Raw genomic sequence first — 18144 nt, forward strand, 5'->3', positions numbered from 1 at the left:
TCACTTCACCTACCAACCCATACATCTTTGGAATGTGGGAGTGTACATAGTACTTTAAATGTCGACTCACCAGTGACTTATTGAGGGGAATCACTGCAGGAGAACTCTGCAATGACTGCCTACTCATCTTACTTTTCCTGGTGGTCACCATCTATATGAAGCATGTACCTTGATTTTGACCACCTCAGTAAAAGTTTCATCTACGAGGTTCTCAGCACTCCCGAGAATATCAAATTCAAACATGTTTTTTTTACCTCCAATGTCAAGAGCCACACCTGGGTGCACTTCACACATCTTGCAGGAGGAACATTCCACTGCCTTAACTCATATTGTGCCTACAATGAGTCAAGTACTGAAGATGAACAGCAAAAATAAAACTTTACCTGCTCTTACCTAGAGGCCTTCACCATAACCTCAACCTCCCAGCCTACCATTTCTGCTCCGAATAGCTGGTTAATCTTATCTCATTTTTATTGGATAAAGCACCCTTCTATAGCCAATCCAAAAGGCTTGCCTTTTTAGAGTTCCTGCACTCACTTGAAGTACCCAGACCTCAAACTCTTGACTTCCTATGCTAGCTCCTTCTCACAATAGCCACTTTACTTAACCCAACTCTCTTTTTATTGGCTGTTGATCATTAGATAATTAGATATCTTATAGTACCTTATTTAATTTGCTCTAAAGTAAAGTAAAACTCAAACGTAAATCCCGAGACTCACATCTTTTATGCTCTCTGCTCCTAAGTTTTGTAAAGTAGGGTAGCTAGCTGGCTCAGGGGATTCTGAGCTGTTGATTTGGGTTTGGAACAAAGGACTGAACCTGCTGTTGGGGGTTTTCTCTCAGGCAGGAAGGGGGCATAGAGATGGCAGGAAGTGACGGAGAAGACAGAGGTAGTGAATAGATGGTGGTATTGGGTGATAGGAGTTGTACGGAGGAAAGCAAATGGCAGGTTTCTAGGAAATGGAAAAAATAAGTGGCAGGTTTAGGGTTGTAGTGGCTTATCATCCAGTGATGAAGGCAGTAGACAGGATTTGAATAGCAGAAGGAAGGAAGAGTGTAAAGTTTTGGTGAGTTTTGAATGTGGACCTGTTTCTGATATCAATACAAATAGATTATCTAAGGATTTGAAAATAGCAGTAGGAGATGTGGGCGCAAAACCTTTAGGAGATGGGGCACACTTAGTATTTTGTAAAGGTAGTAAACAATATGAGAAAATTTTGGGGTTAAAAGCTGTGAGAGGAAGGACAGTAACATCAAGGAATTATATTGAATGACAGTGGCTTTAAGGAGTAATCTCTGGAGTGCCTCTAGATGTATCCATGAACCAAGTTAAAAATAATTTAGTTTAAAGTTGGTCATTCAATACTGGCAACAGTAGTAGAGTGTTGGGAGCACAGTAATTGTAAGGTCATCAGTTTTGGGTGGATGGGAAATAAATGGACACAAAATCTTGGGTTGTTTAATGTGGATTATGGTCCCAGCATACCCATTCTGTCACTCCTCCAAGATTTTTCTCTTTGCCTGCTGTTGATTTCAGCCTTCAGAGAAAAAATCAGGATGAGGACTGATTGTTTATCAATGGCACAGGAAGTTCAGGAAATTACGCAAGGCAGATATTATGGATTCTTGCATATCTACATAGATGATTCAAAAGGTCTAGTGACAGGTTATTCAGCTGTTTCTGTTTATATTTCAAAGTTTCAGGTGACTATTAGGAAAAGGTTCTCAGAGAAAGTATCAGTATTCACACCTGAGATGGTTGCTGTCACTTTAGCCTTGGAATAGGTTGAAGAAGATTGCCTTGATTATGTACTTCTGTGCTCTGATATATTCTTGGTCTTGACATCTATTTAAGCAGATATTTCAAACTGTAGGCCAGACATTCTTTTTGAGATTGGACAACATCTGTTGAAGCTGCAGAGTCTAGGCCTGAGGTATACATTTCACATGGGTTCCCGCCCATGTTGGAGTTGAGGAAACAAGATGGCAGACATTCTTGCCAAGCAAACACTTAAAATTAAGGATATAAATGTAGTGTTGCCTTTGAATAAAGCGGAGATGAAAGCCATATTTGAAAAGGTCTGTTCAATCACTGTGGCAACAAAATTGGGATAAGGAAAAGAATGGATGACATTTATATAAAATTCAGAGTATGGTGAGAACTCAGCTAGGAAATGGGTATAAAAGGAGGAAAGAAGTTATACTTGCATGTTTATGCATTGGACATACTAGCTTGAATAATTACTCATTCAGAATTAATATGCATGATATGGGCATTTGTAGGAAGTGCACTTCTCAAGAAATGGTGCAGCATATAATATATTGTTTGTATACAGTTCCTATGAGGTGCAAAGGAAACACTAATTTCTAAATTGAGATCTTTGGGACAGACACAGTTTAACAAGGGAAGCTTGTTAGGATATCACTGCCATCCTAATGTACTGTATATACAGTAAATGCATATTTGACTTTCTGAAAAGCTTTAGACTTATTGATATTATTTGAGGTTTCTTTTAGGGAGGGAATTTTGTGGGTATACTTCCTGTCTCTTGGCTCTACAGTCTAGCTCAGCAGGTGGTGGTAATGAGCTTTATTTAGATCTGCCGACTGCTATGAAACTTTACAAGAAGAAGAAAAAGTTCTGTAAAGTGAAGCAACACACATCAAAGTTGCTGGTGAACGCAGCAGGCCAGGCAGCATCTCTAGGAAGAGGTATGGTCGACGTTTCGGGCCGAGACCCTTTGTCAGGACTAACTGAAGGAAGAGTTAGTAAGGGATTAGAAAGTGGGAGGGGGAGGGGGATATCCAAAATGATAGGAGAAGACAGGAGGGGGAGGGATGGAGCCAAGAGCTGGACAGGTGATTGGCAAAGGGGATATGAGAGGATCATGGGACAGGAGGCCCAGGGAGAAGGAAAAGGATGGGGAGGGGGAAACCCAGAGGATGGGCAAGGGGTATAGTCAGAGGGACAGAGGGAGAAAAAGGAGAGTGAGAGAAAGAAAGTGTGTATAAAAATAAATAACGGATGGGGTACGAGGGGGAAGTGGGGTATTAGCGGAAGTTAGAGAAGTCAATGTTCGTGCCATCAGGTTGGAGGCTACCCAGACGGAATATAAGGTGTTGTTTCCTCCAACCTGAGTGTGGCTTCATCTTTACAGTAGAGGAGGCCATGGATGGACGTGTCAGAATGGGAATGGGATGTGGAATTAAAATATGTGGCCACTGGGAGATCCTGTTTTCTCTGGCAGACAGAGCATAGGGGTTCAGCAAAACGGTCTCCCGGTCTGCGTTGGGTCTCGCCAATATATAGAAGGCCACATCGGGAGCACTGGACGCAGTACACCACCCCAGCCGATTCACAGGTGAAGTGTCGCCTCACCTGGAAGGACTGTCTGGGGCCCTGAATGGTGGTAAGGGAGGAAGGGAGCACCGGACGCAGTATATCACCCCAGCCAACTCACAGGTGAAGTGTCGCCTCACCTGGAAGGACTGTCTGGGGCCCTGAATGGTGGTAAGGGAGGAGACCGGACTGGGAGACCGTTTTGCTGAACACCTACGCTCTGTCCGCTAGAGAAAGCAGGATCTCCCAGTGGCCACACATTTTAATTCCACATCCCATTCCCATTCTGACATGTCCATCCACTGCCTCCTCTACTGTAAAGATGAAGCCACACTCAGGTTGGAGGAAACAACACCTTATATTCCGTCTGGGTAGCTTCCAACCTGATGGCATGAACATTGACTTCTCTAACTTCCGCTAATGCTCCACCTCCCCCTCATACCCCATCTGTTATTTATTTTTTACACACTTTCTTTCTCTCACTCTCCTTTTTCTCCCTCTATCCCTCTGAATATACCTCTTGCCCATCCTCTGGGTCCCGTTCCCCCCCCTTGTCTTTCTTCCCGGACCTCCCGTCCCATGATCCTCTCATATCCCCTTTGCCAATCACCTGTCCAGCTCTTGGCTCCATCCCTCCCCCTCCTGTCTTCTCCTATCATTTTGGATCTCCCCCTCCCCCTCCCACTTTCTAATCTCTTACTAACTCTTCCTTCAGTTAGTCCTGATGAAGGGTCTCGGCCTGAAACGTCGACTGTACCTCTTCCTAGAGATACTGCCTGGCCTGCTGCGTTCACCAGCAACTTTGATGTGTGTTGCTTGAATTTCCAGCATCTGCAGAATTCCTCTTGTTTCTGTAAAGTGAAACTCACTTACTCAATAGGGAAATTGTTGGAGACTTTGACAAGAAGAGCCAATAGCTTTAGAAAGATGAAATAGAAGCTTTCGTAGCTAATACAAATGGAAAGGGATTACTTCTGGTGACAAAGATTTCAAATGCAGAAGGGAATGTTCTACTAAATACAGTTCTGCTTGTATATGTACATGTACCCGTGCATATCTGTGATGCTTTACTAGGTCGTGGAAAAGGTATTTGTCATTCTGCTTAAGAAAGCATATATGCAAAAATTCAAAGGCTGTGGTCATCCCTCAGACAGATTGGTTAAATAGTTATGAATGAAGTGCCACAGAGATATTCACTTTGTTCGTTTGTGACATTCACACAATTACACGTGACACAAGTTTTTGAGGCTGCCTTTATCATTGCCTTTACCATTATGACAAACATCACATTATATTATATATTTTCTGTGGTCCCTCAGTGATTCAGTTTTGCACCCTAGGTGCACAACTGAGCAAAGCTTGAAGTCATGACCTCTGACCTGAACTCCTTACATTGTTCCTGGCACCAATATCCGGTCATGTTCACTTACAAATTGTGAAGCAGCAGATGAAATCCAGTTGCCTAGTGAAGCACAGGTTTGCAATTATTTCTGGAGTTATGTCCTTTGAAACCAGAAACATGTTCTATGATGGGGACATCATGAGAAGGCAGAGGAGATTTGCTAATAGTGATTATTTGGGTGAGTAATGCCAATAGTTGGATAAATTAGAACATCAAGACAATTCAGATAAAGTAAATTAACGGTGATTCTCAAGCTTGGGGTTCTGAGAAGATAGTTGATGGAGTACACTTGAAGTGATATTTCAAATATGGAAAAGTGTGCAAGATAAAATGAAAGTGAATCTGCAAATGCATTCACATTTCCTGACAAGGTTAAGTCATTCAAACATAGGTTTAAGCCTTAATATGCATGAAATTAATCACAACCCTGCACCACCCCTCCCCCCATGCAGCTCTGTCACCAGCAGCACACTCATAAGAAAAGCATAATTTTTCTTTCTTCTGTTGACAAGGAAAATGCTTTCATCTCAGCTTCCCACTACGTTCCACAAAATATCATTTGGTTTGTTAAACCAGGTTTTTACCTTAAATTATCCTAGATTCATTTCAGACTTGTCACCTCTTTACGTAAGTTCCCTAATGCCATCTTTAAATTTGTTCTTTATAAGTCATTTTGTCATTCAACTTTACTGCTGCACAACATGCTTGCTATTGAGACATGAAAGCTAAAAGTAATATTATAATTATGCGGAGTACTGATCTTGGTTACTCAAACATACAGAAATTACTTTCAGGTTTCTTGTCTGCTATTGTTCCAGCTGAATTTTACTGTGAGAATATATTAAGTATTTAAATTAGTGAAACCATAGCAATCATTTGGAAGTTTTTAAAGTAAATGATCTTGTCTATTTTAAATGTACAATTGAATCAAAATACAAGTAATTAGTATATATTTTTCCATTTTAGAATCTTATAGCTAGATTTGTGTCCTTGATTCCATACTTTACAGATAACCTAGAATTTTCAGATGGATACAATATTTGGCTGACATCACAGGTAAGTGGGTCACTGGAGATTATGATATACTTCAAGAAGTATTGTAAATTGGTCATTTACATTATTAACACCTCTGAGATAGGTTAATAGATGTGATAGTTTACAAGATGATTAACAGTGATAGTCTATTAATGTTTTCCCATATAAGCTGTGAGAAATGAGTTTTCCCATTAACACTGAAGAAAGTTATCAGAAATTACAGCAGGATCTTGGTCAGCTGGGTAAGTGGGCCAAGGAAAGGCAAATGGAGTTTAAATCAGATAAAGATAGGACAGGCAAATGGGACTAGTTAAATGGATATCTTAGTTGGCACAGGCAAGTTGAGTCAGAGGGTCTGTTTCCCTGCTATATAACTCTAACCCAATAGCCATGATAAGCATCTTTGCAATTCATTCATGATCATCTTTCATTGGAATGTGACTATACATATATTAAGTTACATTGGTGATATCTATATGAATGAAGCTTACTTGAGGATTGCTGATTAATGCCCCAATTCATATTATTTTTCTTCAGCAATTTCTTAATCTGGTACTTGGAAGTAAAGAGGATCATGCTGTCCTTCTTTGTAACTATTTCTTGTACATGAAAGTGAATGCTTTTGTACTTTTAGGAACCTCAATTCTTGAAGTAAGTTTAACGTTTATAATGATTTATCGTTCTGCAATCTATGTGTTTGCTATTTACATGGAAATTCTTATATTCAATGTGATGAAAAGTTACAACTAGGAAGACAAAGAAGTAAAAGGGCACATAGACAATCTCCATGTAAATTTAATCTATAGTTTTAAAAATAATACTTGTTTGAAAGTAATGGCAAAGGAATGAGGATTGATGGGTGAACGTAGGAACAAAATTAGCAGACTTCAAGATTTCTACAGATATGTGTGGAGAGCATTTTGACGGTGCATCGCAGACTGGTATGGAGCCTCCAATATACAGGACTGGAGGCTGCAGAGGGCTGTAGGTTCAGCCATCTCCACCATGGGTACAGAATCCTGAAGACTCTCACTTAACAATTCAGAAACACATTCTTCCTCTTTGCTATCAGATTTCTGAATAGTCCATGAATCCATGATTACTACATCATTATTCCTTGCATTTGCAATATTTATTTATGTTGTAATTTATAGTAATTTTACGTTTTGCACTTACTGCTGCCACAAAGCAATGCATTTCATGTCTTATATCAGTGGTGACAAATCTGATACATTTCTGAGCTGTCTTTCTTTTCTATGTACTCACAATATATGATTTTTAGTTTCTCAATATCATCCCAAATATTTCTCTGCTTTGAGCAGACCTAGGCCAAAGGTTCCTCGAAATCCATGGCGATGTTGCATTTTTTCAAGGAAGTTTTGAGCACAACCTTGCAACGTTTTTCTCTTTTTGCCTGTTTTTTTTTCCTTCCACAACAGAGTTTGAGGCACAGTATCTGTTTCAGATGTCTGGTGTCAGGTATGCAAACAATATGGCCTGCCAATGTAGCTGCATCAGGACATCTAGATTCTTAATGCTGAAACTATTGGCCTGGGATTGAATGATGACATTAATTTGCTGACCCTTGCAGTGAATTTAAAAGATTAAGGCAAAACATTGTTGGGAAACCTATAAGTCATGTGGATGGAGGATTAAACAAATGGATATGGGGGGAGTAAGGGAAGGGAAGACAAAAACATTGAATAATTTGTTCAAAGGCAAAGAGGCATGGTTTGTGAACATCAAAGGAGATGTTGATGCAGAAAAATATGAAACAACAGAAAATTTTGGAAACACTCAATAGGTCAGAAAGCATTCACAGATGCTTTTATTTGAGATATGGGTTGTAATTGGGGTAACTCCTTTACATCTCTGTAGCCTACAATTGCAGTGGGTTTTCTTGGACATGAAATTAATTTTGTCTTGATCTAATCACAGTTGAATAGAGAGACCTTTGATGCCAATCATTTTGGGCTCATGCTTCAGTGAAATGGGATTTAAGAGAATTGGTCACCTTATGGGCAGTCCCAGGTACTATTGAGAAAGAGGTTTAGAATTTTGATTAAGAATGTACATAGTTAGATGTAGTACCAAAGAACAAGAGATGCGGTTTTGATGTTGTTGATTAGAAAAGGAAGAACAATTTGGAGAAGCAAACAGGAAAGTAAGAGTGATCATGAGAGAAGTGTTGATCAAGGAAAGGGGCAGATGACTGATTAGTGTTAGGGTTTCCCTCAATACAAATAGTGCCAGGAAATCAGCCTTATCCAAACACGTCATGCAATTCTAGAATGCCTATTTCCGAAGAGATTCCAATTTCATTCCCTACGCAACACCCGGCAGAGGAGAGACCTAGATCCACTCCAATTTGCCTTCTGTCACAACAGGTCAAAAGCAGATTCTATTTCATTGTCCTTCATTCATCACTGAAACACTTGAACATTTAAGATGCATACACCAGGATGCACTTCATTGACCGCAGCTCAGCACTCAACACTATCATCCCCTTGAAATTCATCACTAGGTTCAAGACCTGGGCTTCAATACCTCCCTGTGCAACTGGATCCTCAATTTCCTCACTTGAAGACCATAGTCAGTGTGCATTGGGAACAACATCTCCCCCACACTCACCATCAACACAGGTGTGTACTTAGCACTTGCTTTGCTCACTTTATACCTACGATTTTGTGTCTAAGTATAACTCCAATTCAGTGTTTACATTTGCTGATAGCACCACTGTTGTTGGCCAACTCAAAAGAGATGATGAATCAGCATTTAGGAGGGAGAGTGAAAGTTTGGTTGAGTGGTGCCACAACAAGAACCTCTCAGTCAATGTCAGCAACATCAAAAAGCTGATTATTGACTACAGGAGGAAGAAGCAGGAGATCCATGAAGTAGCCCTCATTAAGAGATCAGAGGTGGAGAGGGTCAGTAGGTTTAAAATTTCTTGATATTGTCATATCAGAGGATCTGTGCTGGGACTGCTATGTAGGTGCCATCAGAAAGAAGGCACGACAATGTTTCTACTTTCTTAGAAGTCAGCGTAGTTTTGACATATCAACAAAAATTTCAACAAACTTCTGTAGCTGCAGAGTGGACAGTATCCTGACTGGTTGTATCACAGCCCACTATGGGAACACCAATGCACAGGAATGGAAAAGTCTACAGAAAGTAGTGGATACAGCCCAGTCCAACCTCTCCACCGTTGAGCATATTTAAATAGAGCTCAGCCTCAAGGAAGCAGCATCTATCATCAAAGACCCCTGCCGTCCAGGCCAAGCTCTTTTCCAGCTAAAACCATTGAGTAGGAGGTACAGAAACCTTAGATGCCATGCACCAGGTTCAGGAAGTTAATACCCTACAACTATCAGACTCCTGAACCGGCATGGGTAACTTCTCTCCCTAGAAGTCTGAACTGATTCTACAATCCACACAGACTTACTTTCAAGGAATAATTATAATTCATGTCTTAAGTATTTTTTTTTACTTGCAATAGTTGTGTTCTTTTACACATTGGTACTTTGTCAATCTTTGTTTATATATAGTTTTTCATAAATCCTATTATATTTCTTTATTTTCCTGTAAAAGTCTTCAAGAAGACACATTTCTAAGTAGTATAACAAACTATATATCAGATTCAGAATCAGGTTTAATATCACTGGCATATGTTGTGACATTTGTAAACTTTGCTGCAGCAATACAATGCAATGCATACTAATAGTGAAAGGATAAAAACTTAATGATGGATGTCTCCTTTTTGAGGCATTGCTCCTTGAAGATGTCCTGGATACTGTGGAGGCTGGTGCCCGTGATGGAGCTGACTAATTTTACAAGTCTCTGCAGCTTACTTTGACCCTGTGCAGGAGTCAACCCCCACCATACTAGATGGTGATGCAGCCAGTTAGATAATAACGCCGTTTGCTAATAAATCTTATTTTGACTTTGAGTATATGTGCAGTATAGAGTACTTGGAATATTTGCAAACTTTATGAGAGAGGGAGAATTTTATTTATTTATTAATTGGCATTCAGCACTGAGTTACCCTTCTGGCCCTTTGAGCCACGCTGCCCAGCAATCCCCCAATTTAATCCTAGCTTAATCATGGGAAAATTTCCAATAACCAATTAATCTACCAGTCAGTATCTCTTTGGACTGTGGAAGGAAACTGGAGCACCTGGAATAAACTCACGTGGTCACAGGGAGGACATACAAACATGTTTCAAAATTTTGGGGTTGTGCTTACTTCTGCATATTTGGTCCATTTGGTCCAATTGTGAAGTGCTGTCAATGTTGCCAAGACTAAAAATTTACAGCATTGTTTTTCAAATGGCCATATGTTTTAGACTTGCAAAATTTGCAAGTTTGCTATACTGGATTCGACATTTCTTAATTGCTTTTATTTTCTGCATAAAGTGATTGAATAATCAATATTTTCTAGAATGAAATACAATTATGGCCATTTCTAGGTAATTTTACATCATTCCAGAAATGTAACCAAGAATTTCCCAGTAATTGACACTTGTGCAGATGCACTTTTACAGCGTGGAACTTTCATGCATTGTCATCACTACCTATGTGTGTGGCTTCCAAGCCTAAGCATACAATTCGATGGTGAAATGGAAGACCAATATAGCACAAAGTTCTTGCCTCTATCTTTAAGTCATCCTATGTATTTTTGTGATTAAGCATTGAGCTATTTAAGGAATCAGTATTTCCCATTAGGCCACACTCACAACATGTTGGAGGAACTCAGCAGGTCGGGCAGCATCCGTGGAAACAATCAGTCAACGTTTCGGGCCGGAGCCCTTCGTCAGGACTGAAGAGGGAAGGGGCAGAGGCCCTATAAAGAAAGTGGGGGGTGGGGGGAGGGTGGGAAGGAGAAGGCTGGTCAGTTCCAGGCGAAAAACCAGTAAGGGGAAAGATAAAGGGGTGGGGGAGGAGAAGCAGGGAGGTGATAGGCAGGAAAGGTGAAGAAGGAATAGAAGAAAGCACAATAGGTAGTAGAAGGAAGCAGAACCTCCCCCAGCTGCCTACTACCTCCCTCATAGTTCCGCCTCCTTCTACTACCCATTGTGTTTTCCTCTATTCCTTCTTCACCTTTCCGGCCTATCACCTCCCTGCTTCCCCTCCCCCACCCCTTTATCTTTCCCCTTACTGGTTTTTCGCCTGGAACTGACCAGCCTTCTCCTTCCCACCCTCCCCCCACCTTCTTTATAGGGCCTCTGCTCCTTCCTTCTTCAGTCCTGACGAAGGGTTCCGGCCCGAAACGTTGACTGATCATTTCCACGGATGCTGCCGGACCTGCTGAGTTCCTCCAGCGTGTTGTGAGTGTTACTTTGACCCCAGCATCTGCAGGGTATTTTGTGTTTACGTTTCCCATTAGGCCTCTTTCAACTAATTGAGCAATGTTCATTCCTTTGACCATCACTTCACTTCTAGATTGGACAAGAGCTGAAGTTCTTTAGAAATCCTTTTGAATGAATAAAGGCGATGGACTGAGCTGTCTGCCATCACACCATCAATCAGCCAGTCAAAATTAAATGCAGCCTTCAATTTCAAGAAACTATCGCAGAGAAAGGCGTGGTGCTTGGAGATCACATTGAGTCAGCACATTCTAATTATTCCTATGTAAGGCTGTCATGTAGCTTTTATGCTCTTTCTTGGAAGCAACACATTGGCAATGGTGATTTCAATAATATCTTTCAGAAGCATACTTGAGAGTAGAGTTGCCATAGCATAGAGGAATATTACAGGATCCTTGAGATGTTGCCCAAGGCTTTTGTCAGTAAAATAAACATGGTTATTATAGTTGATGAGTGGACTACAAATAACCTGAAAACTACTAAACTGTTCCATACTGCATATCCAGATTGGGTGTTCCTTCTGTACCAACTATCTTTGGGCTCTTCCACTTACTCATGTTCACTCATGATGATTCAGATATCCCTCACCCTCCCTCATCTCCCTAATTCTTCCCTTTGATGACTTAGGGCCTTCATTGGAAATTTAATTAGATTTATGTTAGGTCCTTAGGTTGTAGGTTGAATTGACTGATCTAGATTTTCATAACATTGTTATTTCACATATTTAATTTAATGGGTCACTCATATCCTCACCTGAATTTTTTTCAGCTTGTTTCACAATACTGTTGTGGCTGTCGGCATGTTATAAAACATGTTCTGCTTTACTAATAATGTTTCCATTGAATTCTAATTCCATTTTTGACCTTGGAAATTAGTTGCAAAATGTGCTTGTGTTGTTCTAAAGGTGTTGTTGTTGAAAGACACAGAAGAAGATGCGTGCATGATCTAGAATCCTAAGGGAACTACTGGGAATTATATTTCTATTGAGAGCTCCCAAAAAGAAGCACCTATGGAGGATAAATATCTGGATTTCCCAGGTCCAGGTCATTGCATATTCAATCTCTTAATCTCTGAATCAGACCAGGCACTGTTCATTATCTCTGCCATGTCACACAGTTGCTGTACTGCAGCATTACTGGGATAACCATTGCTCAGAAGTATTATGTTATTTTATTCACCTATCAGATTCCTCCTTCTTCAGTACTTTACCTCTTCCTCCTATCACCTCTCAGCTTCTCCCCTTTCCACCCTCTCCTTCACCTGGTTTCATCTATCACTTACCAGCTTGTGGTTCTTCTCCTTCCCCCACCTTATTCTTCCCCCTTTCTTTGATGAAGGGTCTCAGTCTGAAGTGCTGGCTGTTTATTCCTGCCTGACCTGCTGAGTCCTTCCAGCATTTTGCATATGCTGCTCAAGTTACATAATTGTTTTTTAGTCCAGAAATTGAAATAGAGCTGACACAGGGATTTTCCAGCATTGTTGGCTTCTGCGAAGTTCAAACACTCATGGACTGTATTGATAATTCACTTCAGGATCTACCTCAGATTCCTGAACTCTTCATGAATATCAGGTGCTTCTGTTCACCCAGTGACTGTTTTTAAAGGCCATTATCTCCTTGAGTGGATTCTGATTTCTGCCTATTTTCTAGTTATGTAGAAGTGCTGTTATATTGAAGGCTATAACTGCACAAGAAGTTTATGATATACCAATTATGACTTCCTTAAAAGATGTTTCATCTTGCTTCATTCCTCTAGGATAGCACTCTGGTATTAGCATGCAGAATCTCCCGCTTCATTGTCATTGTGGCTTACTTCTCAAATAGGCAAGCACAACCATTAGATAAGAGTTAAGGGTTTTCAGGAGGGAAACTGTGAGCAAAGTCAAAGGGAAGAATTAGGGAGATGAGGGAAGGTGAGGGAAATCTGAGTCATTACGAGCATCTGTAAGTGGAAGAGCCCAAAGAGAGTTGGTACCGAAGGAACACCCAATCTGGATACGCAATCTGGAATAGTTTAGTAGTTTACAGGTTATTTGTAGTCCACTCATCAACTATAATAATTATGTTTATTTCAGGCATTTGTATATGGGATATCTTCCTAATTAGGTGATGAACCAGAGGGATGGTAGAGTGAACGTCATTTCTCTATTTGGCCTTTCTAAAAACCAGGCACCAGAGCCAAGATCTGGTCTAGCTAAGTACTCTCAATATTAGTGTCCATTTCAGTAGGGTTTCTTCAAATTTAGTTCCGTACTTTCAACCTCTTGTCCCCATATTTGTTTACGTCTTGCATTTATGTTTTATTTTTAGATGTTGTATAGATAGTTTCAAAAGATAATCTGACTCATAATCTCAAATGTTCTATCTAAAGGGAGGAACTGCTTATGTGCTTACTCAAGATAAAGTGAACACCATGATTTGGAATCCAGAAACTGGGGAGTGTTACGAACAATTTAATGCCTTTTGTCCATTGCAAAGTGCTGATTGTTTGATCAATAATGAAAATGTGAGTTTTTAAAATAATATCAAATAAAAAGCACAAGGAATCTTTGCCAACTCTATTTTTATAATAATTTGCAAATTAAACTGTGAGCATTGGAAATTTCATCTGTATTTTGCACCTGCAAATGACGGTAGGAATTGTGCACATATATGGTATGTATCGACTGAGAGTAGCCAAAATGAACATTAAGTGGAGGACAAATGGACAGCGAAAATCTCTGCAGAAAAGAGTTTTAGAAAAGCAGCATAAAGAGAAAACAATTGAGATAAATGAAGTAAAATATTTTTATCCATGTTAATTATTTTATAAATATTTCAAACTAATACATCAATTAAGATAATGGACACCAGAAAAGAAAATCAAAATACTTGGTTCTTCGCCATTCAAATTACCTGGTTATATCAGGAATTGCCTAGTTTTTTACTTCTAAAACATTATTGTGTAACAAGGAGTGATTATTTGCTGTGATATCAATTGCCCAACCCAATTGCCCTCTCTTGATTTAATAAACAATTGTTTTGCCTTTCTTTCCTACAATTTAACAATGGAAAAGCTAGTTAATCTACCTTTATAAATTTGTAAGATTTAAGCAAGATAAATCTTATCCTTAAGGTACTGATTATTGCATAATATACTTTTAATTATTACATAATAGAAAAAATTAAATTCCATAATGAATTTGAAAATATATTCTTATAGATCTGGTTTAATATTCAAAAGAATAGTAGCCCTATGAGTACACGGTTTGACATCACAAACGAACAGAATTGGAAGCCATTCTTCAGAGGTTCCCAGAATCATGCATTGTCTTCTGTGCAGGTAATTTATTATTATTCATTTGCAGGGTTACATATATCACACTTACCTAGAACTTTATCTCTAGTATAAGTAACAAATATGAACAGAGAACATAGAACAATACAGTACTTTTATATGCCTTTTGGCCCATGACGTTGTACTGATCTTTTAATCTACTCCAAGATCAATGTAACACTTCCTTTCCATATCCCATTTTTCTTTCATAAATGTGCCTACCTAAGAGTCCCCCATATGTTTCTAATGTATCTCCCTCTATCACTGTCCCTGGCAGTGCATTGCATGCACCCATCACTCTCTGTAAAAACAAACTACCTCTGGCATCCTGCCTATACTTTCTTACAATCACCTTAAAATTATGGCTTCTCATATTAGCCATTTCCAACCTGGGGGAAGAAAGGTACTGAGTGTCCATTCTATTTATTTCTCTTATCTTTTACACTTCTATCAAGCCACCTCTCATCCTCCTTCAGTCCAAAGAGACAAAGTCTAGTATTCACTCAACCTGTCCTCATAAGACGTGCTCTCGAATCGAGGCAGCATCTTGGCAGAAACATAGAAAATAGGTGCAGAAGTAAGCCATTCAGCCCTTCGAGCCTGCACTGCCATTCAGTATGATTATGGCTGATCATCCAATTCAGAACCCTGTACCAGCCTTCCCTCCATACCCCCTGATCCCTTTAGCCACAAGGGCCATATCTAACTCCCTCTTAAATATAGCCAATGAACTGGCCTCAACTGTTTCCTGTGGCAGAGAATTCCACAGATTCACCACTCTCTATGTGAAGAAGTTTTTCCTCATCTCAGTTCTAAAAGGCTTCCCCTTTATCCTCAGAACTGTGACCCTTCGTTCTGGACTTCCCCATCATCGGGAACAACCTTCCTGCATCTAGCCTATCCAATCCCTTTAGGATTTTATACGTTTCAATAAGATCCCCCCTCAAACTTCTAAATTCCAACGAATATAAGCCTAGTCGATCCAGTCTTTCATCATATGAAAGTCCTGCCATCCCAGGAATCAATCTGGTGAACCTTCTTTGTACTCCCTCTATGGCAAGAATGTCTTTCCTCAGATTAGGGGACCAAAACTGCACACAATACTCCAGGTGTGGTCTCACCAAGGCCTTGTACAACTGCAGTAGTACCTCCCTGCTCCTGTACTCGAATCCTCTTGCTATGAATGCCAGCATACCATTGGCCTTTTTCACCACCTGCTGTACCTGCATGCCCACTTTCAATTGACTGGTGTATAATGACACCCAGGTCTCGTTGCACCTCCCCTTTTCCTAATCGGCCACCATTCAAATAATAATCTGTTTTCCTGTTTTTGCCACCAAAGTGGATAACCTCACATTTATCCACATTAAATTGCATCTGCCATGAATTTGCCCACTCACCTAACCTACCCAAGTCACCCTGCATCCTCCTCACAGCTAACACTGCCGCCCAGCTTCGTGTCATTCGCAAACTTGGAGATTCTGCATTTAATTCCCTCGTCTAAGTCATTAATATATATTGTAAACAACTGGGGTCCCAGCACTGAGCCTTGCGGTACCCCACTAGTCACTGCCTGCCATTCTAAAAAGGTCCCGTTTATTCCCACTCTTTGCTTCCTGTCTGCCAACCAATTCTCTATCCACATCAATACCTTACCCCCAATACCATGTGCTTTAAGTTTGCACACTCCTGTGTGGGACCTTGTCAAAAGCCTTTTGAAAATCCAAATATACCACATCCACTGGTTCTCCCCTATCCACTCTATTAGTTACATCCTCAAAAAATTCATCAGACATGATTTTCCTTTCACAAATCCATGCTGACTTTGTCCGATGATTTCACCGCTTTCCAAATGTGCTGTTATCAGATCTTTGATAACTGACTCTAGCATTTTCCCCACCACCGATGTTAGGCTAACCGGTCTATAATTCCCCGGTTTCTCTCTCCCTCCGTTTTTAAAAAGCGGGGTTACATTAGCCACCCTCCAATCCTCAGGAACTAGTCCAGAATCTAAAGAGTTTTGAAAAATTATCACTAATGCATCCACTATTTCTTGGGCTACTTCTTTAAGCACTCTGGATGCAGACCATCTGGCCCTGGGGATTTATCTGCCTTTAATCCCTTCAATTTACCTAACACAACTTCCCTACTAACATGTATTTCCCTCAGTTCCTCCATCTCACTGGACCCTCTGTCCCCTACTATTTCCAGAAGATTATTTATGTCCTGCTTAGTGAAGACAGAACCAAAGTAGTTATTCAATTGGTCTGCCATGTCCTTGCTCCCCATAATCAATTCACCTGTTTATGTCTGTAGGGGACCAACATTTGTCTTAACCAATCTTTTTCTTTTCACATATCTATACAAGCTTTTACAGTCAGTTTTTATGTTCTCTGCCAGTTTTCTCTAATAATCTTTTTTCCCTTTTCTAATTAAGCCCTTTGTCCTCCTCTGCTGGACTCTGAATTTCTCCCAGTCCTCAGGTGAGCCACTTTTTCTGGCTAATTTGTATGCTCCTTCTTTGGAATTGATACTATCCCTAACTTCCCTTGTCAGCCATGGGTGCACTACCTTCCCTGATTTATTCTTTTGCCAAACTGGGATGAACAATTGTTGTAGTTCATCCATGCGATCTTTAAATGCTTGCCATTTCATATCCACCGTCAACCCTTTAAGTGTCATTTGCCAGTCTATCTTAGCTAATTCACGTCTCATACCTTCAAAGTTACCCTTCTTTAAATTCAGAACCTTTGTTTCTGAATTAACTATGTCTCTCTCCATCTTAATGAAGAATTCCACCATATGATGGTCACTCTTACCCAAGGGGCCTCTCATGACAAGATTGCTAATTAACCCTTTCTCATTGCTCAATACCCAGTCTAGAATAGCCTGCTCTCTGGTCGGTTCCTCAACATGTTGGTTCAAAAAACCATCCCGCATACATTCCAAGAAATCTTCTTCCTCAGCACCCTTACCAATTTGGTTCACCCAATCTATATGTAGATTGAAGTCACCCATTATAACTGCTGTTCCTTTATTGCACGCATTTCTAATTTCCTGTTTAATACCATCCCCAACCTCACTACTACTGTTAGGTGGCCTGTACACAACTCCCACCAGCGTTTTCTGCCCCTTAGTGTTATGCAGCTCTACCCATACCGATTCCACATCCTCCCGGCTAATGTTCTTCCTTTCTATTGCATTAATCTCCTCTCTAACCAGCAATGCTACCCCACCTCCTTTTCTTTCATGTCTATCCCTCCTGAATATTGAATATTCCTGAATGTTGAGCTCCCATCCTTGGTCACCCTGGAGCCATGTCTCTGTGATCCCAACTATATCATATTCATTAATAACAATCTGCACTTTTAATTCATCCACCTTGTTACGAATGCTCCTTGCATTGACACACAAAGCCTTCAGGCTCGCTTTTACAACACTCTTAGCCCTTATACAGTTATGTTGAAAAGTGGCCCTTTTTGATTTTTGCCCTGGATTTGCCGGCCTGCCACTTTTACTTTTCACCTTACTACTTTTTGCTTCTACCCTCATTTTACACCCCACTGTCTCTCTGCACTTGTTCCCATCCCCCTGTTGTGAACTAACCTCCTCTCTCCTAGTCTCTTTAATTTGATTCCCACCCCCAACCATTCTAGTTTAAAGTCACCTCAGTAGCCCTCGTAAATCTCC

General features: G+C 40.3%; 1 protein-coding gene across 1 annotated transcript in view; it reads left to right on the top strand.

The window, feature by feature from the left end:
• LOC134359133 (protein CC2D2B-like) overlaps positions 1-18144 on the top strand; it is a 139454-nt gene that overhangs the window by 104962 nt on the left and 16348 nt on the right. Inside the window, exons 27-30 of the mRNA XM_063072098.1 lie at positions 5709-5798; positions 6315-6428; positions 13510-13644; positions 14341-14460. Of these exons, the coding sequence (XP_062928168.1) occupies positions 5709-5798; positions 6315-6428; positions 13510-13644; positions 14341-14460 (459 nt within the window). The remainder of the gene's footprint in view (positions 1-5708; positions 5799-6314; positions 6429-13509; positions 13645-14340; positions 14461-18144) is intronic.

This window comes from Mobula hypostoma, chromosome 19, assembly GCF_963921235.1.
Source record: "Mobula hypostoma chromosome 19, sMobHyp1.1, whole genome shotgun sequence".
In the NCBI taxonomy this organism is placed as follows: Eukaryota; Metazoa; Chordata; class Chondrichthyes; order Myliobatiformes; family Myliobatidae; genus Mobula; species Mobula hypostoma.